The 17,583-nt window shown below is 34.9% G+C and overlaps 1 protein-coding gene across 1 annotated transcript; it reads left to right on the top strand.

Moving 5' to 3' along the window:
• The first annotated feature begins 639 nt into the window (after positions 1–639).
• On the top strand, positions 640–15,487 carry LOC110019172 (ALA-interacting subunit 1-like). Its single transcript, XM_020716751.1, has 8 exons — positions 640–775; positions 10,624–10,682; positions 11,041–11,115; positions 11,201–11,317; positions 12,130–12,200; positions 13,726–14,026; positions 14,100–14,389; positions 15,271–15,487. Exons 1-8 carry the CDS (start codon positions 691–693, stop codon positions 15,329–15,331), a joined length of 1,059 nt encoding a protein of 352 aa, XP_020572410.1. The 5' UTR covers positions 640–690; the 3' UTR covers positions 15,332–15,487.
• The last annotated feature ends 2,096 nt before the right edge of the window (positions 15,488–17,583 follow it).

Genomic DNA, 17,583 nt, shown 5'->3' with positions numbered 1-17,583 from the left:
TATTTCTGGATTATTGAAAAATAACCTATAAATAACCTGAAAATAACTAAGGAATAACCTGCACAACACGTAGATGTACGTCAGATGTCCGGATAGAAAACTCGCCCCTGGAGCCGTATGAGCAGAAAAATGAAAATTGTAGCCGTATTTTTTATTTGCCGTGCTTATATTCCAATGCATATGCTATTATGAGGTCTAATTAGAGGGAGAAGTCACTCTCATTACTTTATGGGTGTCTGCTTGTAACCGGACGTAATTTTATTTTCTTTTTGTCTAGATTTAAATTTAAAATAAAATATATTTAAAATATTTGACTAAAATACATTTATTTAAAAAAAATTTAAAACACATAAAAATTATTTTAAATATTTTTAAAAGAATATTTTAAAAAATGTTAATTTATTTCTAAAAATAAAAACTAAATTTTTTTTAAAAAAATATTAAATAAATATATTTAAAAAAATTGATGACAAGCAAGACCTCAATCTTTTTCATATACCACCTATAAAAGTTAAAAAATTATATTTATAGATGATATAAAAGTTTTAGATGATATAATTGTAAAAAATAAAATTTATGTGCTAGATAAGTAAATAAATATGAATTGGGTGGTATGCATGTAATGCCCCATTATTTTATTCCATTTTCTTCGTCCTTTATTTTTGTTTTCTTTCTTCCTACTGGTTCAGGATGCATGCGAAGGGACCTTCATCGTCCGGGAGCGATGCGATCTCAGATAAGTCGGCTCCGAGGAAGCATTCCAAGAAACCCCAATGTAGCTTCCTCTTTCTTCATCTTAATTCCTCCAATTTCTTCGTTTTCTTCCATTCTTCTCTCCAACCATTTCTTAAGGCTTTTTTTAGATATTCTGAAAGAAATAAAAACACATAAATTTCTACCTTTGGTTTTCTTTATTGTACGAAATGGTTCAGCTGCCCTAACATTTTTCATTGGCGCACTTCTTGTCGATGTCGTTTCTTATATTGATTTATTGGTCCTTCTCATTATGTTATTCGGCTGATAGTTTTTGTGATGTTTACTATATCTTTGATCGACGTTTGTTTAAGTTAAATTTGGTGGTTTCTGCATAGACATGAAGCAGGGGAGATATATTTTTGCAAGCTTTACATACATACCACTCAATTCTTTTGTATTTACATATTCAACATGGAAACTTCAGTTTTTACGATCATGCCACCCCCTGTGCATAAAAAGGTGTATTTTACTGTTTAAAAGTTAAAATGGTGGTATTTTTGATGTGATATGAAAGATTTGGGTGGTATAAATGTAATAATTAGATTTTAGGTGTTATATTTGTAAAACCATAATAATTGGTAGTTTCTTTATCTATCAGAATTTGAAAGATTCTTGCATCAACTTGTTAGGTAGTGTGAACGAATGGAGATCAAAGTAGAGCAACAAGCAAATGATAAAAATAATTTTTAACTCAAAAGGTTTAAGCCTATGATTTAGCCCAAATCATTCGTTATTCAAACACTAATATGTTTTTCAACTATTCGATGTGAGACTAACTAAGACTCTACTATTCTTGAACCTTAACTCATTTCCATAGTTAGTGGTACACTTCTAGTTAAGCTAATTTTTAACTCAAAAGATTTCAAGCCTTCGAGTGAGGGCCAACCATTTAATATTTATACATGAATAGAATTTTCATCCATGGACATGTGACAGAATTCAACTCCCTAGTGCCTTTATCACAATTCTCATAATCTTATAGGAATTCATCATATAAAAGGGATTGTTATATGAGGAACTTGGAATAGGGCACCGACGTCAACATTTTATGAACAAAATGGGGCACTTGTTAATAATTTCAATCTTTATCATATTAGTTATTAGAATCATAAAATTCTATTGAGCTAGAATAGTTTTCGATGCAAAGCATGAATCTTGACATGCTTTATCCATTCACATAATTTCATGCTCATTATTAAGAAATGATGACTCCTTTGATGAGTTGTATATGGAAAAGGACTCCTTTCGGAGAGTTGATCTTTTTGATATAAACATGGCGAAAAATTATTATCAATTTCCAGATGACGCAGGAGCTAGAGTTTTATTTTAGTTCATATGTCTTGGTTTATGTGTTTTAGCTTGTTATTTGTGACTTTATGTTTTAAGATGACGTACTTGTTATTATGAGAGTCTAGCCTTTATAAGTAGGAGCTTTTTTGTGTGGGTCGAGAAGAGGAGGGTTTTTAGATTTGTGTTTGTTTTCTCTTGGGAGGTTTCAGTCCATCCAAACCTTTCCATGCAGTTGTATCCTAGATTGGCGCCCAATTGGTGTTTAGCCATTATCTTATTCTTCATTTTATTCACTGTTTTTCCCAGTTCTTTCCATCTTTCTTGCTAAAATCACTAACTACCACTTTTAGTCGGTATCAAAGCTTAGGTTGTCGTGCTCATTTCAGCCGCCAGACCTATTGCAAGATTAGTTCTTGCCTATTTCTTCATGTTCTAACTTTTTCTTCCTATTTTTTGTCTTTTGTTGAGCTGGTTTCAAGTTTTTCCTTTTTGAGGGAAGGATTTCCCTATCATTGGGGTGAATATCCCCTTGTTAGGAGAGGTGGGGAGGAGGCAACCATAGTGAGATCTAAGGTCTTGCCAAATTTTTTTTGCTTATAGCCTCAAACCCTTTATAAGGTGGTTTGCCAGTGTGGATCAGTTATTTTTCCAGAAGTTCGTTTGAATCTTTGTTCCGCAAGGTGCTGTCCAGTGCACTGGTGATCAAGGGCAGTCCCATTTCTGGCAGTTTTATTGTGGTGTCGGTTTTCACTTTTCCAAATTGCAATTTTTGGCGTTTCTTTCAATCCTAACAGTTTAGCTATCTATGATCATATTTTTTGGGAAAGTTTCTGCGAGAATAGCATGGACAACTCGTCTAGGATAAAAAAACATTCTAAGTCGGGCCTACGTCATTTCTTCGCTGGCTGACATCCTAGTGGTTGACTAAGATGCCTACACGAAGAAAAATTACTCTTCCCAATCAATAACTAACTCTTTATGGAAGGTTTACAATGAGAGATCCGGTATCTTTAAGAAAGAATAGCTATTCTTGAAGAACAAAAATTGGATGAACATAAGGTGTATCAATAAAACAAAATTCTTGAAGAAAACAAAAATACATTTCATCAAGAAGCCTCAAGTTTTGATTGGATTGAAGATTTGATGTTGGAATCTTTTGGAAATCCTACAAACAACTATCATCAAAGAGATAGGATTTTCAATGTCTGGTGGAGCTTGTGTCCTATGAAAAATCCATGAAAGCTATCATGAATGGTGTAAGGTTTTTCAAGTCTAGAAGATCTCAAATTTTTAGTGAGATCCTAGAAGTGGCCACCTTTGAGGCAAGATTTCTAATTTTTAGTGAAATCCTTCAAGTGGCCACCTTTGAGACTAAGAATTTCCCAACCTGAATTGAGACTGAATCCTTGGAGAATCCTAGAAACATTTATTCTGTTCTAGATCTGCATCACAACCTTGTTTATAGGGTAGCCATTGTTGTATCCAAACATATATCACAACCAATGCTTGTGTCATAGCTATTGTGCATACAAATCTGCACAACCTTTTATTTGTGTTGAAGTTTTATCCAGTCCAATGTATTAGCTTTGTTCACAACATATCCATTATAAATCTATACAAAATTCACAGTTGCACTGCAACTGTCTCCTTCTAGACCTGCACCACAACTTTGATTGTACCACTATTTTCATCCATGCTTATGTCACAACCTTTGTACATTACAATCATTTCATGTCATGCTTGAATCATAACCATTTCCTTCAAGAATAACACCACACTCTTGCTCGTAATGTTGTTGGCCGCCCCAAGATTTATATCACAATCTCCCTTTGTCATAGTCATCATTCTTCCAAAATTGTGCCACAAATTCTCCTGCCCCACTGTCATCTCCCTTGAAGATCTTCTTGCATTATATACCAGTTGTTGTGGTATATATATAAAAAGAAAATAGGAGAACGATCTTTGATGAAGAAAAATAGAACGAAAAAAATCACACCAGAAAAAAACACACAAATTTACGTGGTTCGGCAAATTGCCTACGTCCACGGAGTTGCAGAGGATTTTACTATTTGAGGAATTTACACCAGTCGATCGTTTCGACTTACAAGATGAATCTCTTACTTCGTTGCTTTCTCTTCTTCTCTCTCTACACCGGGATACACCGAAGAAATTCTACACCGAGATACACCGAAGAAACTCTACACCAAGATACATCGAAAAAGATAAACTTACAAGAGAAATAAACCCAATTTCCTTTTTGCCACTAGCCACTAAGAAGAAGCCTAGGAAGAACAATCTTCTTCTTCATGTTTCTTCTTCCTTCACCGCAAGTAACAACTTCTTGCACTTTCCTTCCTCTATCCCGAAGAAACCTTCCTCTATCCCCAGGTAACCGAAGAAGAACACCAAACGTGACTTAGAAACTTAAAGGAGAACCGTGCTCTCTGTTCGTAACTTAAAGGAGAAGGAAGGCGACATCGTTTCGCGATCCTGGAGGCGGGAGCAGCGGTTATCGTGAAACCACAGGTCGCGGTCGCGACCTTTGGCGATCGGGAGAGCGGGAGCAGGCGTTGGCGCTGTTTCGCGAAATATAGGAGGCGGGAGGAGTGCAGTCTCCAGCGCTAACAAATCTATGCTACGACCCTAATCACATCATAAATTTCTTTCTTTGATCCTTTGTAGAATAATCACTTGGATCATATTCATCATAATATACATGTATTGCAATCTTGCTTGCATCACAATTATCTTATTCAAGATTTGCATATAAAAGTGTTATGGAAGCAGCGTAAACTGAAATCTGCAGTTCTAAAAATCCCGAAAAGTTGAAAAGTTAGGACCTAAAATTTCAAGGAAAGAATGCATTAAATGAAAAGAAAGATGGTTGATCACCACCAGGGCGCACTTTGGGATTCTGAATACACTTCTTAACCCAGAAGGATACGAGAAATGTTATTACAATCAATCTAAAACTCTCCATCCCCAGTTCACACAAAACAACCTCTATTTATAACAGTTAAGACTCTCTTAATTATAAGTGTGTCATAAATCAAGACATATAAACTGAAATAAAACACTAGTTCCCATGTCATTCACTCGGGATTGGCAAGTTTCCCTTAAATTGAGCAACCTTAGAATCTGATTCCTAATGAGCAACCAACTCAAAGACATTGAAAAATAATGGAGTCGCTTTAATCCTTGGGTAGTTAAGTTTGGTGATCCAAGTATCTTCCAATGTTATCACTATTGAAACTGCATCAAGGGGCTTCAAGCTCCAATTTTGAAGAATTTTGAAGCATCTCAATCCACTTGATATCAATTTCTTGAGAACCATGGCTAATATGTGCAATTATTTTTGTAAAATTTTCATGTTGTGAATCAGGGCCGAAATGCAGGGATTGAGCTTTCAAACTTGGTTGTTGTCAAAGTAATGATGTCTGATCCATATGACCATGTATATCAGTTTGATGCTGATGCCTAAGGGAAGCACAATCAGTATATCGTCTAGTTTGATTACTCTGCAAATACATACTGTAATGAGAATCTTTACTATCTGCTCTTATGTCAATTGCATATTCAACCTTTCACTCCAAATGACTGGTCTCTTTTTTTAGCATATTCATGATTAGAGGCAAAAAGATAATTAATTTCATACACGTTGTACTTGGGCACCGATGATGATTCCAACATCAAATATTCAAACCCATCCTTTTTTGGAACTAAGAGAGTCGAAACAACGCACACTCTAGCACTGTCGCACCGAGTCTTTGTGGATCAACTTATCCACCTAGCATTGAAGTTCCTCGTGCTACTTTGGAGACATTTTATATTGAAGTTTGTTGGGGATGACCGAAGTGGGCACAAGGTCAATGACATGTTATGCCTCTCTCGTAATAAGCAATCCTACAAAAATCTCTGCCTGAATATATCTTTGAATTTTTGTATCAATCCCTGCACTTAGGAAAGTGTTGTCGGTAGCTGCCAAGAATTCTTGGTTATGATCAAAAGGTACCTCATAGCTAACTCCTTAAGATCTTTCAAAAGCAATGAAGTATACAAGTGTTGATTTCAGTGCCCGTTTGAATCCCTCCTTCCTGAAATATTGCACATTGCATTAATAAAAAATAAAAGATGCTATAAAAGCTACATAAAAGGAGCATTGTGGTTGGCATCGACCTCCACCAGACTCATAAGTGTGAGCATCCCAAACAAAATATTTATTCAATGCTAGTCGGAAGCAAAAATTGATTGTCTTCTTTCATTCTCTATGGGCAAAAAAGAAAATAACTTGCTTAAGATTTGTAAGAAAAGCTATATCAAGCAAGTTCCCGAGTCGTCGCCTTACCTTGGCCTCCATAGTTTTTCAGAAATGGTGAAGGATGTTTTCATTATCGCCTTCGATGATGATGCCCTTGGTCTCAAATAACCACGACTCTAGGAGAGTACTAAGGAAAATGATAGCCTCACGTTCTACACACGAGCTATCCCAATGTAATAGCTGAAATCGCGCTGCACAAGAGATCTTCATAGTTTCATCACGAATGACCACCCCAAGGCCGGCTTGGCCATTAGAGAGAAGGGCCCTGCCTTGATCAAGTTGGCTTGGCCATTAGAGAGAAGGGCCCTGCCTTGATCCAGTTGGGTGATCAAGTTGGGTGGGGTGGTGGGGTACCAACAAGAAGAGGAAAACGACCTACAGGGTTGCACCAAAGCAGTTTGAATTCTCTTTTTGATAAAGGAATAAGTGTTAGCATTACCCACATGAAATGTACGTCAATCATATTGCCAAGGACAACCAAGCAATATGTGACGAGCGTTCATAGGAATTACATCACATAAAAGCTGCTCCTGAAGTTTCTGATCGATAGAAAATGACACCATGAATTTTCGGTTGACTTTAATTTTAGCCTCCCTTTTGAGCCACATGAGTTGTAGGGATGGAGACGAGGTTGAGTAGTTAGTTTAATGTCACCTCCCAAAAGAGCTCTTAGGGGTGGTGGGCAGCCCATGACTTAAATACTATTTTTTGGCTCTACACCTAGCCGATGCGAGACTATTTGTCTGTGACATTTTCCTCCATCCAATCACGTGATACTCTCGTCACGGATCGGCTCCACCGAGGGTCCCACAGGATCATGAAAAGTCTACACACCTGACAGACAGTAATCTGCTCTGATACCACTTGTCATCTCTCAAAAGAGCTCTTAGGGGTGAGGGCAGCCCAGGACTTAAATACTACTTTTCGGCCCTACACCTAGCCGATGCGGGACTATTTATTTGTGACATTCTCCTCCATCCAATCACGCGACAATCTTCACGGATCGGCTCCACTGAGAGTCCCACTGGATCATGGAGAGTTCACACACCTGACAGACAGTAATCTACTCTGTACCACTTGTCACCTTTCAAAAGAGCTCTTTTGGAAGGTGACATTAAGTTTCTCCACCATGGTTGTTACAACCACGTTCTTACAACTTTCATCGTCGATTATAATGTTACAATCCTTGTCCAGAACTGTGCATCGGCTTCTAAAGTTGTTATCTTGTAACAAATCTTTTTTAGAACAATTTTTGCACTTACGAGGTGTCTTATCATAAGTAATTCTCCTTCATTCGCCTGCAGGATTTAGTTCCTTGTTGGATTAGTATCTTCTTCTTCTACAATATCATTTTCCTTTAGATCAACCTACTCCACTAATGAACTAATGTGTCAGTTAGGACAATTTGAGGCTAGGCGGCTGAACCCATGACATTTGAAGCATCATATATTGGATGCAATTCTTTCCCTCACTGTGGTAGCATTTATTGCGCCTAGAAAGTAATTTTGTTGCTGTTTTTAACATTTCAACCACCGATTTGTACCCAGAATTGAACTAATTTGTTGGAACCACCCAAATCATTGGTAGGAATGCGTATTGGGGTGTTCCTACCCAATTTCTGCTTATTTTCAACCTTCAACGCCAAGATAATCACGTCCTATAATGTCCAGAACAGTTTGAGCTGAAACATATTAGTGATAGATGATGACCACCCAAAATACATGCAATAGTGGTCACTTAGGGTTCTAAAAGATTGTATTTCAGCCCTAACTGTTCGAGTCCAGCGATATATTCTTCCATGGATAATTCTTGTTGATGAGGCTATGATGCTGGACGAAGTCTTCTTGTCGGTAATGTACAGGTAAGAATTTTTGTTTTTTCCAATATGTGATCTTGGGTTTTCTCTCTCTTTGCCGAATCCTCTTCAAATTTTCTCACCAAAGTGAGGCATTCTTATTCAATTTGATCACCATTAGTTTGATGATATGTTCTTGTGACCCCTCATTGAATTTCAAAATTTGTTCAACTGTATGTAGCCAATTGACGAATTCATCGGGATCTAATCGTCCATCAAAATCAAGAAAGTCGATTTTGATTCTAAAATCTGTTGGTTTCCATTAATTTTCATGCATCAACTTACATAGAGGTTGATCATTACCACTAAAAGTCTCTTAATGGAATAGGTTATCTTCTTCCTTGTTTCATTTTGTTGTTCTTCTGGATCTCGCTGTTCAAGAAACCCTAATCTTGTTTGTAGACGATGAGTATTTTGTTGCAATTCTTCCACAATCAAATCTCAGGTTGGAAGGACATTGTTCCTCTGTGGCGGCATGTTCAATTTTTTGTAGTCCCTGGAAAAGGGAATACAATGACAACCGCAAGCCTCTCAAAGATCTGCACGATTCTTGGACAGAAATCCAAGATCAATCTGCTGCAAAAAAATGGCCGCAAGCCTCTCCAAGGTTCTGGGCTGAAATTCTAGACAACAGAGAAACTCACACAAGGACCTATGAAACCCGCGACAGGACAACAACGAACCTGCGACAGCGGGAAACCACAGTTCTGAAAAGCTGCAAGACAGCTCTTGCAACCATTGAAATTCAGAAAATAGGAAATATCTGGATAGAATTCCAGAGAAAGGAATTCAAAAAGAAATGGAAAGAAAAAAAAAAGGATGAAATGCACAAGAACTTGGAGAAGGAAAAGAAAAGATGTGCAAGAGATGTTTTGATACCAAAAACAAGGTAAACTGAAATCTATAGTTTGAAAAATCCAGAGAAGAATAAATGCTAGGACCGAAAATTCTGAGGAAGGAATGAATGCATTAACTGAAAAGAAAGATTACTGATTATCACCTGAGCGTCACTCCAGAATACTTAATACACTTCTTAACCCGGAAGGATACGAAAAATGTTATTACAATTAATTTAAAACTCTCCATCCCCAGCCCACACAAAACAACCCTTATTTATAATGGCTAAACTCTCATAATTACAAGTATGCAATTCTAAAACATGGAGACACAACAACAAACTAAACACATAAACCAAGTCATATAAATAAAATATAACTCTAGCTCCCACGTTAAAAACTCTTGTCTTAAGGCTTTTACCGTAGTCTTTACCAATGACACTTGCACCTTAACCAAAGCCATCTTCAACTCGGATTACATTAGATTTATATCTTTGCCCCAGTATGGCATACATCTGCTTTATGCACATCTAAAGCATGTGACTGCTTTGGTACCCTTGACTATGTACTTTTTAATTTTCAAGCGGCATCTTTTACTAAAGTCCAATTACTAGAATGTGGACCAGGACATTTAAAGCATGAGACTACCTTTGATTTTTATTATAAAAATCTTAGATGGTTTGGTTATATTAAATGTCGACCATCTAATAATCCGGTTGAGAGTAGATGTTTTAGATTCGACTTGTGTTAAGAAAGGAAGAGGTAGACCTAAAAAGACTTGGGCATATTTATAAAAATTGATCTTAATTTATTATAATTAAATGAAAATATAATATTCAATAGGACATAATGGAGAAAAAGAATTCTTGTAGCTGACCCTACTGGGTGCAATAAAGGCTTGTTGCTGTTGTTATTGATTGCTCGTATGTGATATAAAAAAAATTAATGTGATTAAATCAATATTTACTCCACTAGCTTGATTTCTTGCGCGCGGACACACTATAGTAATCTTTGAATTGCTTCTTTCTGGGCAAATTATTGAAATGCAACTCTGAAGATTGACTAAGAAACACTTTGAAATGAGATTGACAAAGATAATACTATTTTCTTAGTTGTTGGGTTTGCTGTTTTAATTTTCTATATTTATTTTTATGTATTGATATGGATTAGTGGTGGTATCCCAACGAAGGCTTAAAATAAGAAAATTTTGATTATGGTTTTAATTGAGTTGATAAGTTTGATTTCAAATTTAATACATTAAAGTCTCTTAAATGTTAAAATTTTGTACTAAATTCTTAAATGAAATTGTGTGTGTGTGCAAGGCCATCTGCCCTACATGCTTAATTTTGAGAATTTAAAAATTGACTCTTTACCTGCCAAAGGTTATTTTATATTCATAATATTCAGCCTGTACAAAAACCACAAAATGGGAGATTTGAAACAGGTAACTATCTCCTATTTTATGGTGATGTTTATCTCGAGGCCATTTTTTTGTCGTATTATCACTGCTCTTCTTTTCTTCAGGTTCTTTGTTGTAACTTGTGATATTTCTTCTTCATAACTTTCAGATTCCAGATTTACTCAGCAAGAGCTTCCTGCTTGTAAGCCAATACTTACACCGTCGATTGTAAGACGTTCACTTGTAGCATTTTATTATGGGAGCATTTACATGCATATCACCAATTCCTATCTATCTACATATCTAATACCTAAACCTTCCTCCTAATCTTTATCTTTTACATTTATACCACCCAAATCCTTCACATCACATTAAAAAATACCACCATTTTAACTTTCAAAAAGTGAAATACACCTTTTCATGCATAGTTAAGGTGGCATGCATGTAAAAATTGAAGTTTTCGTGGTAGGTATGTAAATATATAGGAATTGAGTGGTATGTATGTAAATTTTCCTAGTATCTAATGCTAATTTTCTTCAAAAAACCCAAGTAAATGGGAGGCTTGACAATTTCAACATCTATGCAGGTCATTGCAACATTTTCTCTGATAGGAGTTGTCTTTATTCCAATTGGTCTAGCTTCCTTGTCTGCATCTGAAAAAGTAATTTATGTTCTTCCGCACGTTTTATTATCAGAAATTGCAAGTACAAGTCAATTCTAAATGTAATAAAATGCTTCATTTCAAGGTGGTTGAAATAGTATACCAATACCATGACGTGTGCATCCCTAGTTTATTCCAAGAAGATAAAGTTGGATTCATACAAAGTACGCAGACTAAGAAAACCTGTACCAGGAAATTTACAGTGAGCCATTCCCCTTCGATTTATTGTACTAAGAATAGCATTTAGGCCTGTTTGGGGTTGCTTTGCCTTTTAGATACTATGACATCTCAGTTTAGCTACTGTTTTTTTTTTTTTTTTTGATGCTTTTCAGAAGTTTCTGTGGTAGAAAATTAATTTTTACCATCAGATTTGTTGAAATATGATTAGGGTTGTCAAAAAAACTCGTTGTTCGCGTAGCTCTTTGTTCGCTTGTGTTCAGCTTGTTTTAGCTCGAAATAAAAAAAAAATTATATAATTATTTATACAATAATATGTTACACATATTATTTATATAATAATATATTATATTTATTTATATCTATGTTTAAATTGTAACTGCTCTTGTGGTAATGTGGTTATGCGCCTTGTTTTGCATATATTTGATCCAGGTCTGAATCCAGCATTCTACATCTATTTTTTCAGTTTAATTTTAACGAGCAAATTTCGAGCCGAACATGAACACGAATATATAAATCGAGCCGAACACGAACACATTGTTCACGAGCCGGTTTCGAACACGAGCAATTTCGAACGAGCCGAACACGAGCCAAGCCTGAGCTCGCTCAAGCTCGGCTCGTTTACAACCCTAAGTATGATAACTCTAAGAAAATTATTATTCAATTTTTTTTTTATATAACTAATATCAGCTTCAAAAAAGTTGTATCCCCTGCAACAACTTTATAACTATTTTTACAATTAGTTGTAGCCATCCCAATCAGACTTTTAATTTGTATCTTCATCTGTTGAAATGTTGTTTACTTCCATTTATGCAACTAACTCATTGTGCACTTCAGGTGACGAAGTACATGAAAAGTCCTGTATTTGTCTATTATGAGCTTGACAATTTCTATCAAAATCATCGCCGGTAATCCGTTGTTTATTTTTTAAAATTTTCTGAATATGTTTTATGCTTTTTTTTGGCTTACAACTTTCTAGCTTTTCTCTTTTTTTTTGTGTTTCGTTGGATGCTAGTTTTCTTCAAGTCTATTGTAAGTTAAAATAATCAATTTTTTAGAGGAAAGTATCTCATTCTACTATTATATGTACCAGTGCGAGCTTGAATTTTTTGTGTTTTATGATCTCTTAAATGGTCATTTTCTTGCGAGTGGTTGTTTTTAGTCGTATTGGCTACAATTGATTTTCACGTTACATTGTTAATTCAAAATGAAATGTGAACGTTTCTGGCTTAAATTTCTCACTATTTATTTTTATTCGAGGAATTATTCAACTATTGATTTGCATAAATTATTTTTCCTTTCTTAATCACATCAAAAGTTAGTGAATAATTATTAATTGATGGTTTTTGTAACTGCAAATATATGTGATTTTATACTTAACATCATTTAGATGTAGTTAGTTTCCTATGCTCTAGACACCATACATCAATATGGGCTTCATGACATATGGGAACAAGATAAAATATGCTAATGTAATGGATTTCTAAGGTATGCATGGTACTAAAAATATTTCAGACAAAAGCCGATGCATGTTCTATGCTTAAACTAATTGTTATTGCATTTTACAAGTCCTCGTATATTCATTTGTGGAGCAAAGAAACTGCACGTTAAGCTTGGTCTTTTTGTGTAACTTGCTGTTTTAATTTTATCAAAATTTTCCGTCTGCTTTTTTTAATTCTTTATGATTATTGGTTTTCTGGTTTTTTAAATATCAGCTATTTCTTTCAACAACATCTTATAAAGTGCTTTTGTGGATCTTGTCCTCTATTTTGTTCATCATGAAATGAGATGATTCAACTAAAAACTTCTTTAGGTTCTATGCGTTGTGATCCTCACAATTCAATGAAATACTACTTTTTTTTAATTAAAATTTTCCATAGTAATAAGGTAGAGGAGTGACCTCTTTTTGAAAATTCAACTTAATTTCCTCTGGTTAACTTTAAACATTGTGCATTTTTTTCGCAACTTATTTATTTCAATCTCGTATTAGAATTTAAATTGTTTAGAACTTATTTGGGATAAATCTTGTTTTTTATTTATTTATTTTTTAAATTTTATTTTTTAAAGTTGGTTTGTTTAATTTATTTTGTATGTTTTTATTTTTTGTTTTTAGAAAAAAATCAACTAGTTTTAAAAAATAGTCAAAATAATTTTTAAGTATTTTTAAAAACAATTATGACAATCAAATATATTTTATTTCAAATCAAAATAAAACAAGTTAAAAAAAAAAAAAATTCTGAATGTCCCCTTGTTTTCACTCTGCTTGCATGTCTCCTTCATGAAAAATTATTAACTGGTCTATATGCTTGATCTAACACTGGCCTCTTGTTCCACTATCAATGATACCAACTCATGTCTCTGATTTAACCCAAGCAGCCGTAACTTCATAACAAGGAAAATTACAAATCCTCGCATTTTTCATAAATATTGCAGGTTTGTCAAAAGCAGAAGTGATAAACAATTGAGAGATAAATCCAAAGAAACTGACACAAAAACTTGCGCTCCTGAAGCGACAACCAGTAACGGCTCTCCAATTGTACCCTGTGGCCTAATTGCCTGGAGCTTGTTCAACGATACATACAAATTTTCAACATCCAATAGAGATTTGGCTGTGAACAAAAAGAACATAGCTTGGTCAAGTGATAAATTACACAAATTTGGGGCTAATGTCTACCCCAAAAATTTCCAATCTGGTGCTCTGATTGGTGGCGGCAAGCTTAATGAAACCATTCCTGTAAGGGATTCTCTTTTTAAAATTTTCCTTCAGTTATTTTTCATCATCTTCATGATGGAATTAAATGTTGCAGCTAAGCGAGCAAGAGGATCTTATTGTTTGGATGAGAACGGCTGCCTTACCTACCTTTAGAAAACTCTACGGCAGAATTGAAGAGGATCTTCAGCCAAACCAGGAGATTATTGTAGCAATAGAGAACAATTATAATACCTACAGTTTTGGGGGAGGAAAGAAATTGGTTCTCTCAACTGCAACTTGGATTGGGGGAAAGAATGATTTCCTTGGAATTGCATATCTCAGTGTTGGTGGCAGTTGTCTAATATTGGCTATGGTTTTCGTAATCTTGCATGTCTTGAGGCCCAGGTAAAGACTCACTCACTACATGTATGATACCCATTCTCGTAATCTTTTTTATCGCTTTCGCAAAATCTGCTCAATTTGACTCGCCCTTCTCTCTCAAAACGATTCAACGAAATTTTTTGCTTTGACCAATTCGCTTTACAGAATCTCTGAGACTAAACTTCGTTCTCATCTCTTCTGTTCTTTGGGCTAGATCCATATTTTAATAGAGCTTTGGTATCTTGCAACTATCAACATAAATTCTGTTTAAGAATGAAATTTATTTGTTAGTATACTTTAGACCATTTTCCTCCTATTTTTCTTCAACAGTATAGCTATTTTGCATGCAATCAATTCTCATATGTTTGCAATCTGCCTTTAAATCTTTCTTCTTTTAAAAGTAAAATAATTTAAGAAGTTTGATAAGGAAATGATGGTTCCTCTTCACCCGCTTTAGATTGTATCTCTCTCATTTCCATATAATGCACCCAAAACATTACTATTTACAAAATAACCATCCTCTTGCATCTTTTTTTTTTTTTTTTTTTTCAAATTATCACTCAAATATCAAATTTCATGATAAAACCCCAGCCCAAAATTTTCATTTTTATCATATTCCTAATGATTTGATTACGGAACACGGAAATACATGAATTGGGTTGCTAAAAAAATTAACTTTGAGTGGGCAAGCCAATTTGTAAATAGCAATATTTCATATGCCATGCATGTAAAGTATCCCCTGAAGATTTCAATCAGTAATCATGGTGAACTTTTTTTATTTCATTCTTGTTTTATGCTTAAAGCTAATAGACTTGAAACATCCTAATCCAAGTGGCAAAAGGTTATTTTCCTGCAATGATTCTTGCTAAAAAAAAATGAAAAATCTGGTTTGAATTTCTTCGCAGGACTCTTGGAGACCCGACATACCTATCATGGAACAGAAGCAAAGGGAAGAACTCGACTTAAGCCTTCATGTCTCCGACTCTCTACATTTCTAATGATGGAAAATACATTTGTTCAAATCATGGACATACTTAAATCCAAGTGTTTGATAGGTTTGTAATACAAATTTGTTTTGTTATTAATATTTAATAGAATATCATATTTTAATAATTGTACATGTTCCAGCGAGCATGATTATGGACTACTTGTGCTTTGCTTTTGAGAATTGTGAAAAAAAAAAGGAAAATAAAATTTAAATTAAGAAAAATAAAAAAATCAGAAGTATATGTTCATTTTTCATTAAAAATCTGGAAGATTTTGATTCGCAGCATTTAATTTTAATATAATTATATATTTAACACCTATATTTTAACTTTTACATGCATACCATTGCTATATATATGCTTCACAATGTGTATTTTATTTTTGGAAAGTTAAAATCGTGCTATTTTTAATGTTATATGAAAGATTTTGGAATCTAAAAAGTGAATTTTAGGTGTTAGATATGTAAATTTCAGGTCTGAGCTAATTATTAGAAGGTTAGAAAATTTAATCAAAACAACATCATAACAATTTTTTATGAATTCCATGGCAATTAAATGTTCACTTGAAAATAAGAACTTCAAATATTACTTGATATTATAAAAAATAATTTTACTCTGCCCGAATGTGCTTCTAAATTTCATAAAAAACTATTCTTGAGAGTGATGATTTTACACATGCTACATAAAATTTAGCATTTATAAAATTAACATTCTTTTATTTTTGTTCTTTAAATTAACACTCAAATACTCTGTTGTTTGAGTCTAAATGACAGCTAATAGAATTCAGACTTCAAGCGATAGCATAGTTGTTTGTTAACAAATCTTCTATCAAATTTAAGAACTAAAAAAAATTTGGCATTGAAATCGGATTTATCAAAAAAGCTTCCCGTAAAAACGACAAATCTGCAATCTTTCTCACTGAGACAGAAATCTCCACCCTAGCTGCGCCCTGACGATTGTTCTTAGTAGGTTAGTTTCTTTATGGAAACCCTAAAATTGAGCTAATTCGAAAGAAATTTGAGCAAATGAAGCTGAAAGGGGGTTGAAGATAAGTGAATTGGATGGTCGCGACATTCTTATTCAATTATCAAATGACGAAGACTACACCCATTTGTTTGCGAGAAGAGTTCTTTGAATAGAAAACCAGGTGATGAAGGTTTTAAAATGGACGGTGGATTTTAACCTTCGTACTGAACCTCCTACCATTCCTGTTCGGCTGCGCTTCCCAGGTTTGAAGATCGACCTTTTTGATCAAGAGCTTCTCTTCGCTTTAGCAATTGTATACGGTAAACCCCTCAAAGCTGACACACCTATAGTGAATCTGATTCGGCCTTCAGAAGCCAGAATTATGATAGAAATGGATATTACTTTACCTTTTCCGGGAGAAATATGGATTGACACACAAAATCAGGGATTTTAGCAGCAAACAAAATATGAACATATACCACTTTATTGTACCCACTACCGTATGTTTGGACATTATCCTTCTCAATGTTATCAGTTGCATCCGAATTTAAAAGCTTCAAGTAAAAAAGCTTCTGGATCTGCCCCATCTCATACAAACGCTTCTGGATCTGCCTCACCTCATACCTGTCCTTCCTCTGCTCCTGAGTGCATTCCACATACTATTGAAACACCGGTTGACACGATGCCCCTCCCCCTCCCACTACCGGAGACAATATTGTCTCTTTTCTTCCGACTGATATATTGGCAGATGGTTTACTTGGGTCCGATAATCAGGATAGTATTGAAGTTCTACAACCCCATGATGCATCAGGTGTTGAAGAGACATGCTTACCATCTCTTCAGAATCATAATGTTGTTACTGCTAGTCAGGAGTTGGAGGCTCATTCTCTCCTATATACCCAACAATCTATTGACCACACCGATCAGATGAGCCAGTCCTCGAATGAGGAATGACATGTATGCACTTCAGAATCATAATGTTGTTACTGCTAGTCAGGAGTTGGAGGCTCATTCTCTCCTATATACCCAACAATCTATTGACCACACCGATCATATGAGCCAGTCCTCGAATGAGGAATGACATGTATGCACATTTAGAAAGAAAAAGAAGAATGAAGACACACCCAGCTTGGAAACTTAATGGATGATACTCTAGTAACTTCATGTAATAAAACGACACTCAACAATTTGTTAGTTGTCTCCACTCCCAGAACCAGAGGCAGAGGCAAGACCAAACTTGCTCGTGCCTATCAGTTTTATTTCCTG

Source organism: Phalaenopsis equestris, unplaced genomic scaffold, assembly GCF_001263595.1.
Source record: "Phalaenopsis equestris unplaced genomic scaffold, ASM126359v1 Scaffold000053, whole genome shotgun sequence".
In the NCBI taxonomy this organism is placed as follows: Eukaryota; Viridiplantae; Streptophyta; class Magnoliopsida; order Asparagales; family Orchidaceae; genus Phalaenopsis; species Phalaenopsis equestris.
The sequence above is the reverse complement of the archived record's forward strand: the minus strand, read 5'-3'. Positions and strand labels throughout refer to the sequence as shown.